At 42.0% G+C, this 21,300-nt stretch overlaps 2 protein-coding genes across 3 annotated transcripts; both read left to right on the forward strand.

The window, feature by feature from the left end:
* The first annotated feature begins 1,031 nt into the window (after nt 1–1,031).
* Nucleotides 1,032–2,548, forward strand: LOC121864217 (41 kDa spicule matrix protein-like). Of its 2 annotated transcripts, none has more exons than XM_042363261.1 (2): nt 1,032–1,138; nt 1,544–2,548. In XM_042363261.1, exon 2 carries the CDS (start codon nt 1,544–1,546, stop codon nt 2,378–2,380), a length of 837 nt encoding a protein of 278 aa, XP_042219195.1. In that variant the 5' UTR covers nt 1,032–1,138; the 3' UTR covers nt 2,381–2,548. The 2 variants fall into 2 exon arrangements, with proteins under 2 accessions (XP_042219195.1, XP_042219196.1); XM_042363262.1 differs by lacking the exon at nt 1,032–1,138 and adding an exon at nt 1,167–1,241.
* An 8,620-nt stretch (nt 2,549–11,168) lies between these two features.
* Nucleotides 11,169–12,315, forward strand: LOC121864294 (keratin-associated protein 6-2-like). The gene is made up of 2 exons (XM_042363380.1): nt 11,169–11,220; nt 11,635–12,315. The coding sequence occupies exon 2, from the start codon at nt 11,635–11,637 to the stop codon at nt 12,175–12,177; it is 543 nt and encodes a 180-aa protein (XP_042219314.1). The 5' UTR covers nt 11,169–11,220; the 3' UTR covers nt 12,178–12,315.
* Nucleotides 12,316–21,300: the final 8,985 nt, after the last annotated feature.

Genomic DNA, 21,300 nt, shown 5'->3' on the forward strand with positions numbered 1-21,300 from the left:
CTAGCCCCCCCCCCCTCCCCTCACTGATCCAGCCCCTCCCCCCCTCTCACCAACCCTCCTCTCCCACTCACTGACCCAACCCCTCCCCCTCACTGACCTAGCCCTCTCCTCCCCTCCACACCGTAAACCGTCTTCATCCCACACTACAACATGTTTGGAAGGTCTTGGTTATTTCCTGTTGGTGTGGGAAGTTTGTGGGTCTTAATTCAGGTACAAATCTTCCTCTTTCAGTGTGTGTGTTGTGTGTGTGGGGAGTGTGTGTGTGTGGGGTGTGTGTGTGTGTGTGTGTGGGGGGGTGTGTGTGTGTGTGGGGGGTGTGAGGTGTGGTGTGTGGGGGTGTGTGGGGTGTGTGGGTGTGTGTGTGTTGTAAAGGTTGATATCATGGGCCTTGTGGAATATAAAAAGGGATAATGTTAGATCTTTACCTCCATAGGAGTGCTGGGGAGGCAAGGTGGGGTGTAGGAAGGGTGGGGAGACAAGGTGGGGTGTGGGAAGGATGGGGAGACAAGGTGGGGTGTGGGAAGAAGATGAGTATGGAGAAAGGTGACAAAGATGACAAAGATTTATCTGGGATGAAAAAACTGGAGTGAATATCAAGGTCATCTGTAGCTGTGTGCAGGTCCCTTATCACTCCAGGGGCTCACCACGTCGCTCTGTGTAGGCCTGTTATCCCTGCAGAGGAATGGCGCCTGCAGCTGTGGGTTAAGGAGGCGCTATAATCTAAGGAGAATTCCCACCAATGTTGTGTGCTGGATGGACGGCTGGTGAGTCACTTCCTGGGAGCACCACCACGCTGAGGCTGCCCTCCCACCAAGCCTCCGGACGTCCTCGCTTGATTATATGATTGACTGAATATTTGTGAAATTACTTGGGATCATAAAGCACCAATATACAACTACCAGGGATATTTCTCAGCTGATGCAATAAACAACAGTGGAAAGTAAATACCCATACGGGGCTTTTTGTGACTAAGCCAAGGCGGATGAACGATGTGAGTGGTAGAGCTGCGTTAGGCACAAGGTGGGCCGGAACTAGTGCCGGCTGTATCCCACACAAGGCCATGGCCCCTCTCCTCACTACAAAAGGAGTTAGGAGTTCCTGTGAACCTTAAGTCAGTTCCCCAGCTACTACGGCAGAGGTAAGTTCTGCCGACTGCGGTTCAAAGTCGATACTCAGTAATCAGTTGCCACGTTCCTCAACTCTTGAAGTGGTATTTTGTTCACAATACAGGAACATTCTAAGTGAGTTTATCATGAATAATAGTTGTATTGAAATAGTAACTGGAAAATTTCATTAGAAAGCTAACACAACCAGTAAATGGAAGAATGGGTTATCAAAACAAACATGTGGATTAATGGATAAAAAATCCCCGGAGAATTTGATAACCAGTTCCGACCTCATGTTTAAGTATCCATGTGTGTGTGTGTGTGTGTGTGTCGGGTACGTAATATTTATCCTGAAGTTAATTCCGCACTTAACACAGGATGCCATTTTCTTTTCATATATCTGTTATCATGTAGTTAATGAGATTGTAACGTTGCAGATGAGGTCGCTATGGTTATTGGTTGTGGTGGTCGCTCTTGTGGCTGGAGACAAGGATTCGGACGCAGGGAACAACAACGCTGCTCAGAAGGTCGACTCGGGCAGCGATACAGCGGGACAAACACGTAGCTCTACAGGCAACAGTGGTGCCCGTAGCGGCCCTGGTGACGCAAGGATCCTGGGTCTGAACAATGTCATCGGAATTGGACAAGCTCTCTTAGGTGGACTTCTCGGGAATTCCGGACGGCCTGGCAGACAACCAGGTTTTGGTTCTGGCAGACCTACGTTTGGCTCTGGTTTTGGTGGTCAACCTGGTTTTGGTGGTCAACCTGGTTTTGGTGGTCAACCTGGTTTTGGTGGACAACCTGGTTTTGGTGGTCAACCTGGTTTTGGGTTTGGTGGTCAACCTGGTTTTAGTGGACAACCAGGTTTTGGTGGACAGCCTGGTTTTGGTGGACAGCCTGGTTTTGGTGGACAACCAGGTTTTAGTGGACAGCCTGGTTTTGGTGGACAGTCTGGTTTTGGTGGACAGCCTGGTTTTGGTGGACAGCCTGGTTTTGGTGGACAGCCTGGTTTTGGTGGACAGCCTGGTTTTGGGTTTGGTGGACAACAGGGTTTCGGTGGTAACAGCTTCAACCAATTTGGCGGCTTTAATAACCACTTTGGGGGGAAAAGGGGACAATGCCCGCCGGTGCGTCCAGTGTGTACTCACAACAGGAGCCTCGGGCCCCCATCGCCCTGTAAAAGCGACTTCGTCTGCAGTGGCGCCGACAAGTGCTGCTTTGACAAGTGCCTTCAGGAGAAAGTATGTAAAGCTCCATCAGGGTTCGGCCGCTAGAAGACTCTGCTTCCCTCAGTACCTACCTCCTTATACTGACATCTCTTCGTCTACAAGATCTCTCAAGTAATTTAATTGTATATAATTACTTTTATATGTACTGTTGTCCTATAACTTATTTGTATTTTAATTTATAATATTAACTGAATGAAAACGATAGGTATTTTGTGAATGGTTTTTATTCAACCCAAAACGACTGAGTAGAAATGCTACCTTCGACATCTGAGACAACGTTTTCTAAAGACTTAAAACACAACAGAGAGAATACTTGAATTTACTAAACTTGTAGTGTAATATTAATTAAAAATGAAAATCAGTGTCAGTATAGAAAATTGTGAAAGGAAAATACCTCGTAATTCCAATTCTGTAATCTTGAACTCTCTGCTGGTCTGATTTCTAACAGGAAGAGAGGGTCGAGGTAAACATGAGTGTACGATGAGTCAGTTACCGGGATTCAGATCCTTGTTCTATACATTATTCATCGCTTCCACTGTAAATCAGGACTGATGCTATATCATGAATAATTATCAAATCTCAAGTGACAAGAGAGGTTATTTATTAATTTGCGCTCTTGAAAAATCTCAGATATATTAAGAAGAAAGTGAAAATAATGTTTGCAGATAATCCTTGGTTACAGAGGTGTTGGTTAGTACACAACACCAGAGAGATGAGTTACTCAACTTCAGCCTGGTGGGAGGAAGGAAGGGGGGGGGGGGGAGGAAATAGTGTATGGTCACCCCCTAGGTACCCTGGGGCCTATAGAGGATGGTCGTAAAACAGTAAATCATTAAAAGACAAAAGGGTTCTTATTTATTACTTCATGGAGGCCTAACTAATACTACATATACAGGGTGGATATATGATTTTGTTTAGGAACCAAAATATTACTACTCATACGAACTAATTATAAATATTGTCGATGCGGTGGTTAATACATAACATGAAAGGTTCAAGGGTAAAAATACTGATGGTGTATTGCTGACAGAGGTGGAGAGTTAGGGTGACAACTCAGGTAAATCTGAAGCTGAGGGCGATATTAAGACGCCTGCTGAAGTTTACAAATATACTGCATCAATGTTAGGAATTACAGAGATTATGGTAATTTTATCTTCCTCCTACAGTAGACATTACAAGGAGTGATGTAAGTTTAGGTCGCGGGTTTGGACCTCGACTGTACTGTACATCATTGATTAAAAATAAGGTAAGTGATTCTTCTTATTTTGATAATTATTCATCAATAGCGATAAAAACGTTGATTTCTAAGATTTGACAAAAACACCTGAAGAAACTCGACTTGTTAGTTTCCTTTGTAAAAACTAGTTTGGATTTCGCAAGGAACATTCCATTATTATTGAATGAGTATTAATTCCCAGAAATTTACCTTTTATTTTCATAATGCGTTTAGTACATCGTCTTTTATATGTGTTAGACATTAAGAAAACATTTGACAAGATAAATCTTAAGTCGCTCTTACTGTTCATTGTCGAATTCATCCTTGTATAAGTCAAAAGCTGTTGGTCACTATGTCAGCCTCCTGTTGTGTGTTGGTTGTCAAGTTGTTGGTCACTGTGTCAGCCTCCTGTTGTGTGTTAGTTATCAAGCTGTTGGTCACTGTGTCAGCCTCCTGTTGTGTGTTAGTTGTCAAGCTGTTGGTCACTGTGTCAGCCTCCTGTTGTGTGTTAGTTGTCAAGCTGTTGGTCACTGTGTCAGCCTCCTGTTGTGTGTTAGTTGTCAAGCTGTTGGTCACTGTGTCAGCCACCTGTTGTGTGTTGGTTGTCAAGCTGTTGGTCACTGTGTCAGCCTCCTGTTGTGTGTTGGTTGTCAAGCTGCTGGTCAGTGTCAGCCTCCTGTTGTGTGTTGGTTGTCAAGCTGCTGGTCAGCGTCAGCCTCCTGTTGTGTGTTGGTTGTCAAGCTGCTGGTCAGTGTCAGCCTCCTGTTGTGTGTTGGTTGTCAAGCTGTTGGTCACTGTGTCAGCCACCTGTTGTGTTTTGGTTATCAAGCTGCTGGTCAGTGTCAGCCTCCTGTTGTGTTTTGGTTATCAAGCTGTTGGTCACTGTGTCAGCCACCTATTGCAAGCTAAAAACATGACTCTTTAGCATAGTATATGAGAGCTATTGCAACTTTCATAGTTAAATATCTTTGACAATAACATTACGAGTTATACAAGGACAAGTGTTAACTGAGCTGATTGGCCACGTCGGGTACGTTTTCAATCCCCTCTAGGCAACGATAGGGAGTTTAATCATCAGGTGAAATAAACTGGGGTGCCTAATCCTCAGGTGACACTTCCTCTTTTTTTTATCTTGGTAATAGTAGGAAGAGATAAACGAGGTAAATGATAGAGTAAGAAGAAAGAGAGGAATGTGGGAGAGGGAGGAGGTGGAGGAAGAGGAACAATAAGAGGGTGTGATGAAAGATGGGTTACGTAAGACTGGGTAAAAAAAAACGAGGAGGAGGAGGAGGAGGAGGAGGGGGAGGAGGGGGAGGAGGAGGGGTGACTGTGTTGACGGGCCGGAGCAGCGAGACAGTGTAATGTAGAATGACAAAAAAAAAACCGGAAAATTCTCTTTACGATGTAACTATTGATTTCTGGAGTTAGGGTAATAAGAACAGACTCAAACTCTCACGAATATCAGCTACACAAACACATTTATGCTGGAGGTGAAAATTTATCTAGAACCAGCTGCTAACACTGTTTTGTAACTTACGATTATTATCTAGTATCTATGTTTAGTGGTTTTTTGCCTCGTTTCTAAGCATGGGAAGAGGGGGGTTGTGACCGTCTCATGACCATCAGATATGTCTAATTGAACACGTAATTGAGCCAGTCGACATAGACACAGAGTTACGTGTGATCAGAGAACAGGTATACTAAAGGTCCATCAGGAATGTGCCCAGAGGCGAAATCGACATCCCACTGGTGCATCGTCAGCAACACTGTACAGTATACACGTCCCGGCCTCAACTCCCCAATATAGCATAGTACAGTAGTTATTGAGGGGGGTCAACTGAAGATTAACCCTCCTCCCCGCCCCTCCCAAACATAATTTACCTTATGATTAAAAAAAACTATGTTAGGTAAGGTTATCTTAGCTTATGTTAGGTAAGGTTATCTTAGCTTATGTTAGGTAAGGTTATCTTAGCTTATGTTAGGTAAGGTTATCTTAGCTTATGTCAGATCAATTTATCTTACCTTATGTTATGTTGGGTTAGGTTAGGTTAGCGTCAAAGTGATTAAACTTAAATCATTATTCAATTAATTAGGTAATGGGTGAAATAAACTTGGGTGTCTAATCTTTATGTGATCCGACTGATATTCTGTGTGAACCAGTACGACCATAACCACGACGTCTTAAAAATTCAGGTTAAACTCAGATACAAAAAAAAAAAAAAATAACGATAGACATATAGTTTGATATACTTAACCTAACCTAATCCAACAAAGCCCAACCTAACTTAACTTAACCTAACATACATAAGTGATGGTGTAAATCTGTAAATGCTTCCTATGTTAAGATTAAGGTTATGAGTGTCAATAAATCCGTGTTCTCGAGAGTAAGAATGAAAGGCGTCAACATTAATACTTGTATACTGACATAGACATATTCTTCACCTCTTCCTTCTTACTAACTCGTGACCACATTATTTACTCGCTAACCTTAACTTCTGTCTCAATGTTATCTATGTTACTTTTGCTGTATTTTGGGTGAAATCTTCATTCCTGTAATTCATAGTTTATCTTGGGCGCTTCTAAACTACATAAGACATACTCAGGAATCTGTTTTTGGCAACTTTATCTGCTCAATGCCTTTACAGTTGTGTTTCACAGGTTTGGGGACATGGCTACCTGTTTCATACCTCCACGTTATGCATCGAGAAGTTCCTACGCACCACCAGCTCGTCCTGTTTAAGGTGTCATGAATAGTTAAGAAATGTGACCTCAGAGCCTCACGCATGCTAACCTAACCTAACCAGACCCAACGTCACATAAGGTAAACCTGACCTAAACTACATTAACCTAAACGGAATAAACGACACCAGCGTCACGTTAGGAGGCCTCGACCCGACTCTTCTAGTCTAATACATCATAATGGCGGATAAGGTTGCGTTGGCTCCCTCCTGTAGTCGGTTCCCTCCTGTAGCCGGTTCCCTCCTGTAGCCGGTTCCCTCCTGTAGCTGGTTCCCTCCTGTAGCTGGTTCCCTCCTGTAGCTGGCTCCTTTCTGTAGCTGGCCCCTCCTGTAGCTGGCTCCTTTCTGTAGCTGGCCTGCTCCTGTAGCTGGCTCCCTCCTGTAGCTGGCTCCCTCCTGTAGTCGGTCCCCTCCTGTAGCTGCCCCCCCCCCTTCTGTACAAATAAACACGCGCACACACACACGCGCACATATATACGTACAAATACACACACACATATACGTACAAATACACACACACACACACACACATATATACGTACAAATACACACACACACACACATATACGTACAAATACACACACACACACACATATATACGTACAAATACACACACACACACATATACGTACAAATACACACACACACACACACACACACATATATACGTACAAATACACACACACACATATACATACAAATACACACACACACACACCACCACTTCTTTCCAGCCAAAACACTGAGGATCCACCCCGATGATGTCCCGTGGATTACACCCCGTATCAAAAGACTAACTGAGCAGCGCAACAAGGCATACTACACCAACAACCGCCTGTACAAAAGTCTACGTAACCAGGTCATCAGGGAAATCAAGTCAGCCAAGAAGTCTTATTATCCCAGGAAAGTGCACGGCCTCAAGGAGGTCGGCATCGGTCAGTGGTACTCCAAGGTAAAAGATCTCTGTGGTCTTAACCGTCAGTCTACAAAACTTCCTTTCAACTCACATTTACCTAGTGAGGAGGCAGCTGAGATAATTAATAACCACTTTGCTACCATATGTCATGCCTTACCCAGTCTTGACCTCACTTTCGTCCCGGCTTACTTACCTTCCCCCTCCCAGTGTTCGACTATTTGAAATCGCCAACAAAATCCTGAAATTTAAATCCAAACGCTCCACGACCCCAATTGACCTCCCAATCAAAATTTACAAGGAGTTTGCAGTCGAACTTGCCACCCCCGTCTGTTCTATTATTAATGCATCACTCAGACAAAGCAAATGCCCTAATGAATGGAAAACCGCATTTGTTACCCCTATCCCCAAGGTCACCACCCCACAGTCCCCTAACGACCTCAGGCCAGTTGCCATTACCCCCATACCCAGTCTACTCTGTGAAGACTTTGTTTTTGAGTGGGCATTTGCTAGAATCTATCAGTCAATTGATCCACAGCAATTTGGCAATATGAGGACCTCCTCTACATCACACTGCTTAGTAAGTTTCCTGGATTTCCTGCACAAAAACCTGCAGAAACGTAAGACATCACTGGCCGTTGCCCTTGTTGACTTGAGGAAGGCTTTTGACCTTGTTGATCACTGCACTGTTATCAACTTATCAACAAGGCCATTGCACTAGGGCTGCCCACCAACCTGGTCTCATGGCTCACTGATTTCTTGAGTGAGCGTCCAGGCAGTCAGGTACCAGGGTTCTGTCTCTACATTCCAACACCTCACCTGCGGTGTTCCTCAGGAGACCAAGATGGGAGGGACCACTGTGCTTCCTGATCAACGACGCTCTATCGGACACTCCTCACAGGTGGAAGTACGTGGATGACTGCACTGTGGGGGTTACAGTGGACAACACCTCACCGGACTACTCATCGCTACAAGGCACCCTGGACAAGCTACAGGCATGGACTACGGAGAACAAGGTCACCATCAACCACACCAAAACCGTAGTCATGCACATCAATACCGCCACCACTCCAGTGCAAGCTCCAGCAGTCCCAGTGGGTGCCCATCCTCTCCAGCTAGTGCAGTCTGCCAAACTCCTGAGTGTTACCATATCACCATAAACTGGACTGGAAGGCTCATGTAAACAACACAATCAAGGCAGTCTCGTACCGACTCTACATGCTACGACGACTTAGATCACTTGGGGCACCCACGCCAGAGCTGAGGACTATCTACAACGCCTTTATTCTCCCCAAACTAACGTATGCGTCACCAGCCTAGTCGTCTTCTCTCAACTCTACCCAACAACGTCAGCTAGAGAAGGTACAGAAAAGGGCCTGCAGAATCATGCTCGGCGCAAACTACTCCGGCTACAACAACGCTCTCTCCACCCTGGAAATGCCATCCCTCAGTGACCTCCACCACCAAGCACTAGCAAGGTTTGGCAGTGGGCTACTGCGCCATCCTCATCATCGCCACCTTCTGCCACCGGCAGTCCCCCGCCCACCTCGCGCAGTCCGCTACTACAACAAAATTCAGCCCATAAGAGCCCGCACTGATAGATATGAGAATAGCACCATCCCATCTATTGTTAAAATAATAAACAACTCCTGATTTATGTACTGTACAGCCCTGTAAATGTATTCAACGCATATCATTATGTCTAAATCCAACTTAAGCTTGTAAATTTTCAGCCACCGGCTGCAACTCTATTAATAAACCGTTTATTATTATTATTATTTAAATACACACACACACATATATATATATATATATATATATATATATATATATATATATATATATATATATATATATATATATATATATATATATATATATATATATATATATATATATATATATATATACGTACAAATACACACACGTACAGAGTGATAGAGAAAGGATTGTTTATATAGTAATTCAGATAATAATAGTTTCTGGAATATTGTGTTTACGTGTTACAGTACAATTTCAGTTCCTCTGTTTTTTAGGAAATGGGTGATGTAGGAAATGGGTGACATAGGAAATAGGTGATGTAGGAGACGGGTGATGTAGGAGATGGGTGATGTAGGAGATGGTGTGATGTAGGAGATGGGTCATGTAGGAGATGGGTCATGTAGGAGACGTTTTTTTTTTTTTTTCTTTTTTACGGGGATTAGCCCACCCGGGCACAGGTCACTGACCCACATCGGGGCCTGGGGGGCGAAAATGTAATAATAATAATAATTCATACAAAATAAAATTTATAATAAAAAGTAAAATAAAATATTAATGGTAATACTAACACTGATAATAATAATAAATACAAAGAAATACAAGAATGAAAAAAAATCAATAGTGATAAACGCTATATGTATTTTGTGTTGTCAATGGTAAGAGAAACAATTGAGACCCTGCAATTGTGTGTAAATGAGGCAGAAAGTCAGATCATCAACCTGGGACTTGGTCACAATTTTCGTGATGCCATCTGGCAGCACGGTCTACCATTAGACAACACATTATGCTTCCAATATCTTCCCAGGCGGTAGTACCTCCCTGTTTGGTAGCTGCCTACTACCTACAATGTAGGAGATGGGTGATGTAGGAGATGGCTGATGTAGATGAGTGACATAAGAACATAAGAAAATAAGGAGTCTGCAATAGGCCGGTTGGCCTGTGCATGGCAGCTCCTGTCGAGAGTTACTACCACTCTCTATCATCCATGAATTTATCCAGTCTCCTTTTGAAACTTTCCAGCGTTCCAGCACTTACTACATAGTTGCTAAGCTTGTTCCACTCGTCCACCACCCTATTTGTGAACCAGTTTCTTCCTAGCTCCCTCCTAAACCTAAACTTATCCAACTTAAATCCGTTGCTCTGAGTCCTATCCTGCTCGGATATTATAAGAACTTTATCTATATCCCCTTTATTGATTCCTTTCACCCACTTAAATACTTCTATCATGTCTCCCCGCACTCTTCGTCTTTCTAGGGAATGCAAGTTTAGTTTCTTTAACCTATCCTGATATGGAAGGTTTCTAAGTCCCGGAATCATTTTCGTCATTCTTCGCTGCACCGACTCCAGTGAATTGATATCCATTCTATAATAAGGGCACCAGAGCTGAACCGCATAATCGAGGTGAGGCCTGACTAGCGCAAGATGGGTGATATACCTGTATGGGATGAGTAATCTGGTCATTCTATCTGATACTCCCCGGACAATCCACCTGGTCACTCCCCAGACACTCTACCTAGTCACTCCCCTGACACGCTATCTGGTCACTCCCTGGACACTCTACCTGGTCATTCCACCTGGTCAATCCCCGGACACTCCATCAAGTCACTCCCCGAACACTACACTTGGTCACTCCTCAGACACTCCACCTCGTCACTCCTCGGACACTTCACCTGGTCACTCCCGGTCACTTCACCTGGTTGGGTTTTTCCTTTCCCCACCCAGCACCTGGTCTTGGCCGCCATCTTAGCTTATACTGGGTAATACTCTTTGTCGCCAACTCTCTTCGGGGGAAATCCTTGGCGGGAAATTCCCAGAAGACCTCAGTTACATAACACCCTGACCGTACACTTCATAGGAGTCAGCGGGCTGTCTCGTCTCCCGCCTAATTTTTTTTTTCTAAACCTCTTTAACAAGTTTTCATTGTTTAATATCTATTTAAAATTAGGATTGTAGGTTGTTAAAACATTAAACTTTGTTGGTTCAGTTACTAGTGCTGTAGAGGATCCAAACGTTAAGTAAATATGAAGATCAGTAGTTGTTGACCACGAGTAAACTTACTACCGAAGTTGTTATAATGGTTATTTTTTACATCTAACGGGAGCGAAGGGTAAGGACTACGTAACCGGCATTCAAGGAGGGAGGGGGAGGAGGGGGTGAAGGCCATTAAGTCCCTCAGCGGGTATATAAGTCGCGGCCATCCGTAAACCGACACAGACCTTCCAGTTCATCTCCCAACCAGTCCGCCGCTCCTCCTCAGGTGAGTCCATATTACTTTTCTATATCAAACATCTTTTACAGATAAATCTCATGTGCGTGTCTATATACATCCAATAATCCGTCTTCCATAAATTATTTTCATTACCCATCATTATATCTGTATCTTAACCCCCACGTCTATAGCCTTCTTAGTAACACACCCCATCAGTGGTTCACACACACCCACACACTTTCTTGTGATTAATTTTACAACAGCTGCAGCTACCACTGAGATATTTCTGTTAATGAGACCCTTCAATAGTGTGTACACAGTATCATTCATGAAATATTAAGAAGACTAGTAACTGTTCATTTACCGAAAAGTGAAGTTAAGTTCTCAGTTACATAACATAAACGCCAGTTGCTCTGGATAGATTATCGTTATAATTCTCTCCCATTTTATGAACTGTGACAGATGAAGTTCGTGGTGGTGCTCATATTGGCAGTGGCCCTAGCGGCAGCCGATGACGATGCCGCTAGCAACACTCCCCAAGGACGCACTAGGACTAGGGGCTCCGGCAGCGGCAGCCAGTCTTCTAAGATCTTTGGAGGTGGACTCCTAGGTGGACTCGGTGGTGGACACGGAGGTGGGTTCGGTGGCGGACACGGAGGTGGGTTCGGTGGTGGACACGGAGGTGGACACGGAGGTGGGTTCGGTGGTGGGTTCGGTGGTGGACACGGAGGTGGACACGGTGGTGGATCATCTGGTTGCCGGTACTGGTGCAGGACACCCCAGGGTCAGGCTTATTGCTGTGAGAACAGCAGCCAAGTACAAAGTCAAGTCGCTGTGAAGCCCGGATATTGCCCACCTGTCCGTCCTAGTTGTCCCCCTGTCAGGAGTTTCGGTCCCCCACAGACCTGTTCCAACGACGGTTCCTGCAGTGGTTACGACAAGTGCTGCTTTGACACTTGTCTTCAAGAACATGTGTGTAAACCCATTCAGCAATTCGGTCGCTAAAATGACGAACTTGGATAATGTCGGACAATTTATTCAGTATACAATGTAAAGGTGAGACATGTTACCTAAGGGAGGGACAGCTTCATATATACTCACCTTCCGATGTTTGTAATATAAAATAAAGAACAAGATAAATCCTATACACTTTTTATTTCCCCCTGAGCTGTGTCTTTCGTGCTGCCTAATTTAATACATGATAACATAGCAATACCAAGGTGCTTCCCCAGCCCTTGAGAGTAAATACCTTTAGTTCTGAATATTTATTGGGCGAATAACTGCTTATGCATAGAAATCCACGCCAGCCACTGAAGAAACTCTTTGGTCTGTTCAAGGATATCAACATTACTGGCCATTATTAGAACGTTAGATAGAAGAATGGATAACATGAAGATCTGATACCCCAGCTTATTTCATTTGGTGATTAAATGCCCTAATGCTAACCTAACCTAACCTAACCTAACCTCCCCAAGTTCTGTATACCAAATATGGTATTTTGTTTGCTACAGGAGTTGTTACAACAAATTTGGGGGAACTCAACTGCGCCATCACGGCTTAAAATGACCAAGTGGAGCATGGAAAAAGAGCCGACACCACCATAACACCAACACTGAGCCACCACCACGACATCACCACCACCATTTTGTCACCACCAATACCTTCACCACCACCACCACCTATAGCAAGGTAAACTAAAGGGGCAGCTTTCATATTTCATAGAGAAAATCTTTGTTCCCTCAAACTATAGACAAGCTGTTGTAATTGTGCTCCTGTTTGTCATTTGTCTTTCTCTCTCTCTTCCTTTTTTTATCTTTTTATCTATCTAACTGCTTATGTATTCTTGTGTCTATCTTTCTATCTGTCCGTGTTTGACTTTCAATATACTGTTACGGATTATTAAAACTTCAAGTTTACAGTATGGTGATTTGTTACAGCACTTCCAATAATCACTTGATAATTAGGCAAGAGTGTCAACCAGAAGTTTCAACACAGTACACAGGGCAAAGTGTACTCAAGGTAAATAGCAGTCAAGTAAATAGTTACCAATTTAGTGTGGTGGAGGATACGGAACACGATCAGCGAGTACGGAACACGATCAGCGAGTACGGAACACGATCAGCGACAGTTTTAATATTATACAGTACTTAAAATATTTAGTTACATACAAATGTTAATCCTAATGAAACCTAAACACAGGTCAGAACATAATAATAATGCTTACTGAAATCACACAAGTACTATATTAAATATTAAGTAAACACTTGTAAGAATGATAGAAAGTGATTCTTTGTGTATTGGCACTAAGAACCACTTAAGTAAAGATAATGATTCACTTCAGTTATAGTTAGAATTACTTGTATTGGTGACACTCATATAAGTACACTATTAAATGACAGTATGTAAGGTAAGGTTGTCCCGTCACAGGGTGTTGGGCGTTTCACAGTAAGTAGGGGAGCTCTTAGAAGTCACTTATTACACATGGCATAACTAAGGCATGTGCAAGACCCCTACGGCGATAAAAAAATAAGGACTTAGTGTGTACAATGAGCCGATGTAGGTGTGGCCACATGAAGGACTCGTGGGTAAACCCAGCAGAGACGTAGTAGCCCTGAAGAGATGACCAGTCAGTCGAATACTGTACGGGTTTTTATATTAATCTACGCGGGTAAGGAAGTCAATGCCGCTCCTGGGTCTGTGTGGTTTTTTTTTTCACCTCGTATGGGCGTGGCTTGTGAATGACGTCACTTTTCTCTCCTAAATGATTGGTTGAATTTTCGCTACGACTCACTTCCATCCACCTATTACACTGGTCTACAAAAAAATATTTTTTTTTCTGGCATGAAACCTTTTAACTGTTTTTTACTAACTTTAAGGTGCTGAATCCAAATCTGATCTCAGATTTGCTCCATCACGTAACGTGCCAGAATTTACTGAGCTACCAGAGATTGAGGATATAGACCGGAATTCACCTGTTTCTACTGATGAAGATGAAGAGACTGATCTTTTCAAGCCATCTGGTGAAGACTGTGAAAAGCCAACGTTGTTTACTCAGTCAGAATTGAATGATCTGGTCAGAGATCTAAATTTGCCAAAACAGTCTGCTGAATTGTTAGCTTCCAGGCTTCAAGAGAAACGACTCTTAAAACCTGGCACGAGTGTCTCCTTTTATCGCAACAGAGAAGAGCAACTGCGGAAGTACTTTCATTCATATGATCAGCTTGTTTTTTGTAATGATACTAAACGCCTGGGCAATATTTCTATAATGTGGGTTAGTTTTTATAAGACACAATTGAGGTGATTGTGATTGTGGTGACAGTGTAGTGATTTTGGTGATGATGAAGATTGTGGTGATGGTGGTGAAGCGATTGTGGCGAAGTGATTTTGGTGATGGTTAAGTGATTGTGGTGATGTGATTGTAGTGATGGTGAAGTGATTATGGTGAAGTATTTAAGTGGGAATGCAAGATTAATTTATTTAACCTATCTTGATAGGGAAGGTTTCTAAGTCCCGGAATCATTTTCGTCATTCTTCGCTGCACCGACTTCAGTGAATTGATATCCATTCTATAATACGGGCACTAGAACTGAAAAGCATAATGGAGGTGTGGCCTAACAAGCGCAAGATATAGTTGCAATAAGACCTCTGCATTCTTAATACTTACATTTCTAGATATAAAACCTAATACTGTTTGTAATGGCCCATGTTTCATAAACTTAAGAATTATATAAATGGGTTATTTACATTTGATTTATATACTGACTCATCCCTGTAACTTTCCATTGGCTATGAGGTGACATGTTGAATGCACGTGATAAGGTGTGCCCAAGGGAAGCTGCGTCATACTATGCTGAGTAAAGGCATAAAGTAGCCGGCTCCTGGCCACCTAAAGTGGGCAGTAGCTTGATATCCTTGACTAGAGGAAGACGTTATTTGAGAGCCGCAGTAGATGGCTCCGTCTTCCCTCGAGGGAGGACTAAGCGTCTATTCCGTTCTCCCTCGATGGGTCACTACTCAGTCTCACTCACAAACTTACATAGAACGGACGTTGATTCACGAATATTTACATAGACGCTGTCCTTTCTTATCACACTCATATATAGTGGAACTTCCGGTTGATCTACACTCAGAAATTATGCAAATAACACTTTTTAATAAAGGAAGAAACTTCAATTGGGTTTCGTTACTAAAGCCTAATAATAATATACATGAACTAACCTGGTAACTTTGACTTAACCAGCTGGTTCATGTTTGCCTTATTTCGAACATTAACGCACTGTTTTCTAGGCCGTAGGTCCGTGCTTACAAGTACACCTAAGTCTCTTTCACAAGTCGACTTCTCTAGGTTGATGTTGTTAAGGCTGTATATATTGACAGAATTTGTTCTTCCAATATTAAGTACACTACACTTGCTGGATGTTGAATTTCATTTGCCATTTTACTGACCACTCCTGCAGTTCATTTAAATCTTCCTATAGGGCATTTGCATCCTTCCCTGAATTAATCTGCCGCCCTATTTTGGTGTCATCCGCAAACTTACTTATGTCACTGCTGATCCCAGTATCTAGATCGCTTATGTAGATTATGAACAAGAGTGGGCCCAGTACTGACCCCTGGGGAACCCCACTGGTTCCACAGCCCCACTCTGACTTAACACCATCTACGTTGACCCTCTGTGTTCTATCGGTAAGCCATGATTTTATCCAATTTAAAAATTCCCCTCGATACCATGAGCCTTAACTTTTCTCAGAAGCCTCTGATGCGGTACTCTGTCAAACGCTTTGCTAAAGTCTAAGTAAATAACATCGTAATTTTCGTCATTATCTACTACTTCGAAGACTTTCCTAAAAAAAAAAGTCAGCTGATTTTTAGAGAAGATTTTCCCTTTGTAAACCCTTGTTGAGAATCGTAGATTAATTTTTGTTCTCTAAATGCGATCGGATGTTATTTGCTATAATTGATTCAAGAAATTTCCCCACTACTGACGTCAAACTAATCGACCGGTAATTTGACGCTAATGTTCTGTCACCCTTTTTGAATATGGGTACTACATTTGCCTGTTTCCACAAGTCTGGCACAATTCCCGTGTCTAATGATTTTGTAAATAAATTTACGAGGGGTCCGCTAATCTGTTCCTTACACTCTTTCAAAACTCGAGGGAAAATTTCATCCGGACCTGGGGATTTTGTCTTCTTTAATTTATTTATCTTCTTTAGAACATCCTCTTTTCTGATAGTGATATTCTTTAATTTGTCTTCTTCATTTCCCTAAATATCAGTGAATATCTTGCGAAGGTCACAAATATTTTTTCCCAACACAGTAAATACGGTGATAATGGAAAGTAAACTGTTTATTTGACCATTATGCTTCACTTGACTGTAATAATTTATAACACAAAAGTACGGCACAACGAATTACCCAAAAGTACCCAAAAGTATATTAAATCAGGGTAAATCTTAACGAATATATGTTTTACATCAATAAAACCTGATTAATAATGTTTTCATTGAAATGTAGTCAAAATAATGAAATAATAAACAGCGAAAAACGCTACATTCCAAAGAGTCACCTATCCAAAATGGAGATATAATTACCGATGTTTCTGTTACTTTGGGGTATTTAACGTAGCCGTAGGATTTACTTTTCGTTAGGTTAGGTTAGGTTAGCGAAGTGCATCACGATGGATCTGAGTTATCTCCCTTGTTCACGAACTCTTTGAAATTTAGCGTTCGCCAATACTGAAAGTATTTCGCTGTTTATTATTTCAGCTTAAAAATTATTTCTACAAAATTATACTAAAAATAATATTAAATATGTTTTGTGTATGTATAACAGATATTCGTTAAGATTATACTCTTATTTGCTATACTTTTTTGGTACTTTTGGGTAAATCGTAGCTCCCCCAAAAGTATATTATTCTACTTGTCGAAAATATTACCTTTACACTGGTGATTGGAGGTTGACAAGCGAGTTACCTACCACCACCACAGACACTTCCCCACCACCACCAGACACTTCTCCACCACCACTATAAACACTTCCCCACCATCACCACAGACACTTCCCCACCACCACCACTATAAACACTTCCCCACCGCCGCCACCACCACAGACACTTCCCCACCACCACCATTCCTCCACAGTGACCACTGATGTACTCAAGATGGATCTGATTGTTCCTGGCTACAATATTTGACTGTCAGGTGAACAAGGTAACACCGCCTCTTACACTGGGATTTAAAACGTTCATATAAATCGTGTTTGGTTTAAACAAGATAAAATTATGAAATCACGAAGATATAGCAGCAGCCCATCTTATATCACCTGAAGATTAACTACCCTAACACACCACCAAAAGTGGCACTTCTGTGTATAACAAGTAAAATCTGATTGGGTGCCTAATATTCACGTGGTGGCCAATGTCGAGCTGAGTTTGGCTGCGCTGAGTGCTTAGTTACTTATATTGTTACATACGTTTTAGCCTAAAAGTGCTGTTTACATTTTGTTCCCGACAATCATAGACCACTTAGAACACTTAAGAATACACCAATGAAGACTGAAGGCATAATGTACACAGTTGAGACATTATTACGCCGACTGGGAACAACCACTTATAAGGTTTGATCATGGACACGATTAGGTGTTAATCTAATGTTCATAATCCTCTAAAGCCGTGTTAAAGGACTCCGTATAAATGGTAAACTGGATAATGGTCTAGGGGAGAAGGTCGGATTAATCAGCGTGGGTGGTCGCCTTGTTCTGGTACCTAACCTTAAACTCCTACAACCAAATCACGTTGAAATGGATTTCTACCCCAGTGAAGCTGTCAAGATCATTCAGTATAATTAAGTCCCAGTCATCAACATTTCTATATAATTAATGGGCTATCGAATTGACGTAGATTGGAGAGAGAAATAAGTTGTAAGGGAAATATACACAGCGACATACCTTATATTTTTCAACACCAACACACACATGATGGCGTCTGTATTTTATAATCCTTGACAACTGGATGTATTAATTTAGGAGCATTTTATAAACGTTAACTTTCGTCACACATCCACTAATCGCCTCGACCGTCTCACTACTGGCCGGCTCCCTCCCTCCACGTCTGGCTGTCCCTGGTCTAAAGGTCATCCACATCTCCACCACACACTGAACCATCTCCAGTACGAACATACGCTCTTGTGGTGTTGAAGCACATGATATAAAGCGTCACTTGGGAACTTAGTAATAACACTTAATCGGATGGCTGGCGTGGCCATATTTGTTTTGCTTAATTTGACACCATAAGAAAGTACTGATACCTTCCAAAGTGACAACTGAGAGCTCGACTCCCAGACACTGAACCACCCGATCGAAACTTCTATCTAATCGACGCTCTTGTAATGATAAGGACCGGATATTACATGTAAATGCTCACTAACAGAAAAACTGAGTTGCTTCTGCAGGAAATAATAGGAAAAGTTTTTTATTCAGCTCATCAACAAAAATCACAGATGGTTCAGAAAAATGTGGCCCCAAGCTCGACTCCTGATTCAGCGCTTCGTTTGTGGTACCCAGCCACTCATAACTCTCGATACAGATTCAGCCCTTCCTTTGTGGTGACCAGCCACTCAGAACTCATGATACAAACGACAGGTTGACATATTCCCATAGGTAGAGGTTCTGCATGATGAATACACTCTGAATAAATTACACGTAATGTCATGTAGATAATCAGAATTTATTGCATATGCCAAACAAAGATTTTTATTTGGTATGTTACGATATATTTATTTTTTATGAGAAAAATCTACAAAATGTCGTAAACGAACCGAAATAACCACTAATTTGTACCAACTGACACTGCTGGTAGTCAAGGCGGGCGGGGGAGAGGTCTCAGGGGTGGTAATGTGTGGTGTGTGATGATGATGATGATGATGATGATGATGATGATAATGATGGCGTATATGTGATGACGATGATAAATAATGAATGATGACGATAATGATGGCATATATGTGATGACGACGATGATGATGAATGATGATAAATAATGAATGATGATGATAATGGTGATGATGAATAATGATGATTGATGCTGCTGAATGATCCCCAGTTATTATAAGACAATTCATCATCACTACAGACACACTTGGTTTGATTTACAGGGGTTAGGTTAGGTTTCATTTCACCCCACATTATGGCTTCGTCCCCGTGCAATAATAACCTACCTCAGAGTTCCTCATTTACTATTTATGAATGTTCAGTCATACTAATTCCCTCAGTGGCAAACCTCTGGATGAAAGGCTAAATATAAAATGATAATACACGCGTAGTTGCTAGTGGCGTAGTTGCTAGTGGCGTAGTTACTAGGGGTGTATCCAAAGGCTGAGTATTTTTGTTTACCATATGTAAGAACACCTGATATCGGGACATAAGCCATCTGGGAGGTTAGTTTATCCAATGTTGGTGCAGGCGAAAACCGGAAATCGTGCTACGTCAGACATACATTTAAACCAGAGGCGATTCGAACCCTGGACCTGTGGGAGAGAAATACGCACGTTACGATATACAACCCAAGATCCAAGTGAATCCCTGCTGTTGGTTCGTCTCCTTCTCCCTGGCTGGATTTTCAACCTGAAGTGATTGCCCTCGGTGGACCGCTCCCGAAATCCCACGTGAGCCCTGTTATTTTCTGCAAATACCACCACAACTCCTGTACACACGGCGGAGAGCTACACTACCTCCTCCTCCTCCCTGGACCCCACAGTACAACAACACAACTTGTTATCACCTTACCTTCACTCAACTGCTAATAACCACAACGTAGAGTCCTGGAAGTCCTCACGACGCCACAAACACGAGGTAATCCAAAAACAGCAAACGTAAAACATGGAAATAGCGATCAAATACTGTATGACCTCACACACACATGTTGCCGCCACCACTGCCGTACCTCTAATGATCACTGGCGAGTGGCGAATCTGAGGTGCTTCGGTTCCTTAATTCATTGGTTCGCTTTACTGATTCATATGAAAATAATCGACTGGACGGCGGAAAGAACACCATACACGATTGGTCCGTCATCTATAATCTCATTAATTTTCTTAAATCACTTCTATCCACCATTACCTAAAATAAAACTGATAAGTATTAACGAAGGATAGTCATGAGTTTCGAAGCTTCGTCAACGATCCGCTCTTACGTCACTAAACTAGTCCACAACCAAACAAACAGTTGGCTTCCACGGTTAACATAAGCGTAATACTTCCATTACTATTACTATATGAGTTCTCATATTCTATGTTATTATTTCGAGGTAAACTTATATATTTTTGTAAATATGTTCAAAGTTAACTTAAGTATAAATTTAAAGAGTTACATCACATTTCCTTCTACTTCAAAGCCTTGCCCACTTTGAACAACTAATGTTGCGATGTGTTGTTAATTTTATCGGTCAAAATACTCGAAAAATATACATTTCCGACGGAAACGTTATGGAGTAAACTATTTATACTTTTTTCTTCTCTCCCTTTCAAAGACTCAATATATAAGTAAGTGTTGGCAACTTCTAAGTCTTAATTCATGTTTCCCCTTAGTGTAATATAATGTAATGTAATGTAATATTTGATGTAACTCCTTTAACTTATACCTAAGTCAACTTTGTACATATTACAAAAATATATAAGCTTACCTCGCAAATATTAGCATCATAGAATATGAGAAGGCAATGGATAACTCCCTCAAACCAGCAGCTTGCTAGACGTTATCAAAAGTTTAATTACCGACCAATATTAAGAGTAAATCCTGTGCAATATTTCATACCTGAGAATTTTTATGGGTGAAAGTAGATTAATTGTGCGCATTAACTATCCACTTTAATTATGGCATTTCAGCCTTAAACAGTTTTTCACCTCATGAAATCGAAGAAAAATACATGTTTTGTGAAAATCACTTTTATACTTTTTACGTCTTTTGTCTGCTAATGTGCTGACCATGTATAATCAGACGATTCATATTACGCTCAATAGCCCATAAAACACGTAGCTGTAACTTCTTTATTGAGTCCCCAGTTGAGACGTCCGTTTTCTCACCGGTTCAGTTCGCCTGAGTCCTCCGTTTTCTCTCATTTACCTTAAGGAC

Source organism: Homarus americanus, unplaced genomic scaffold (genome assembly GCF_018991925.1).
Source record: "Homarus americanus isolate GMGI-L3 unplaced genomic scaffold, GMGI_Hamer_2.0 scaffold26351, whole genome shotgun sequence".
NCBI classification, from domain to species: Eukaryota; Metazoa; Arthropoda; class Malacostraca; order Decapoda; family Nephropidae; genus Homarus; species Homarus americanus.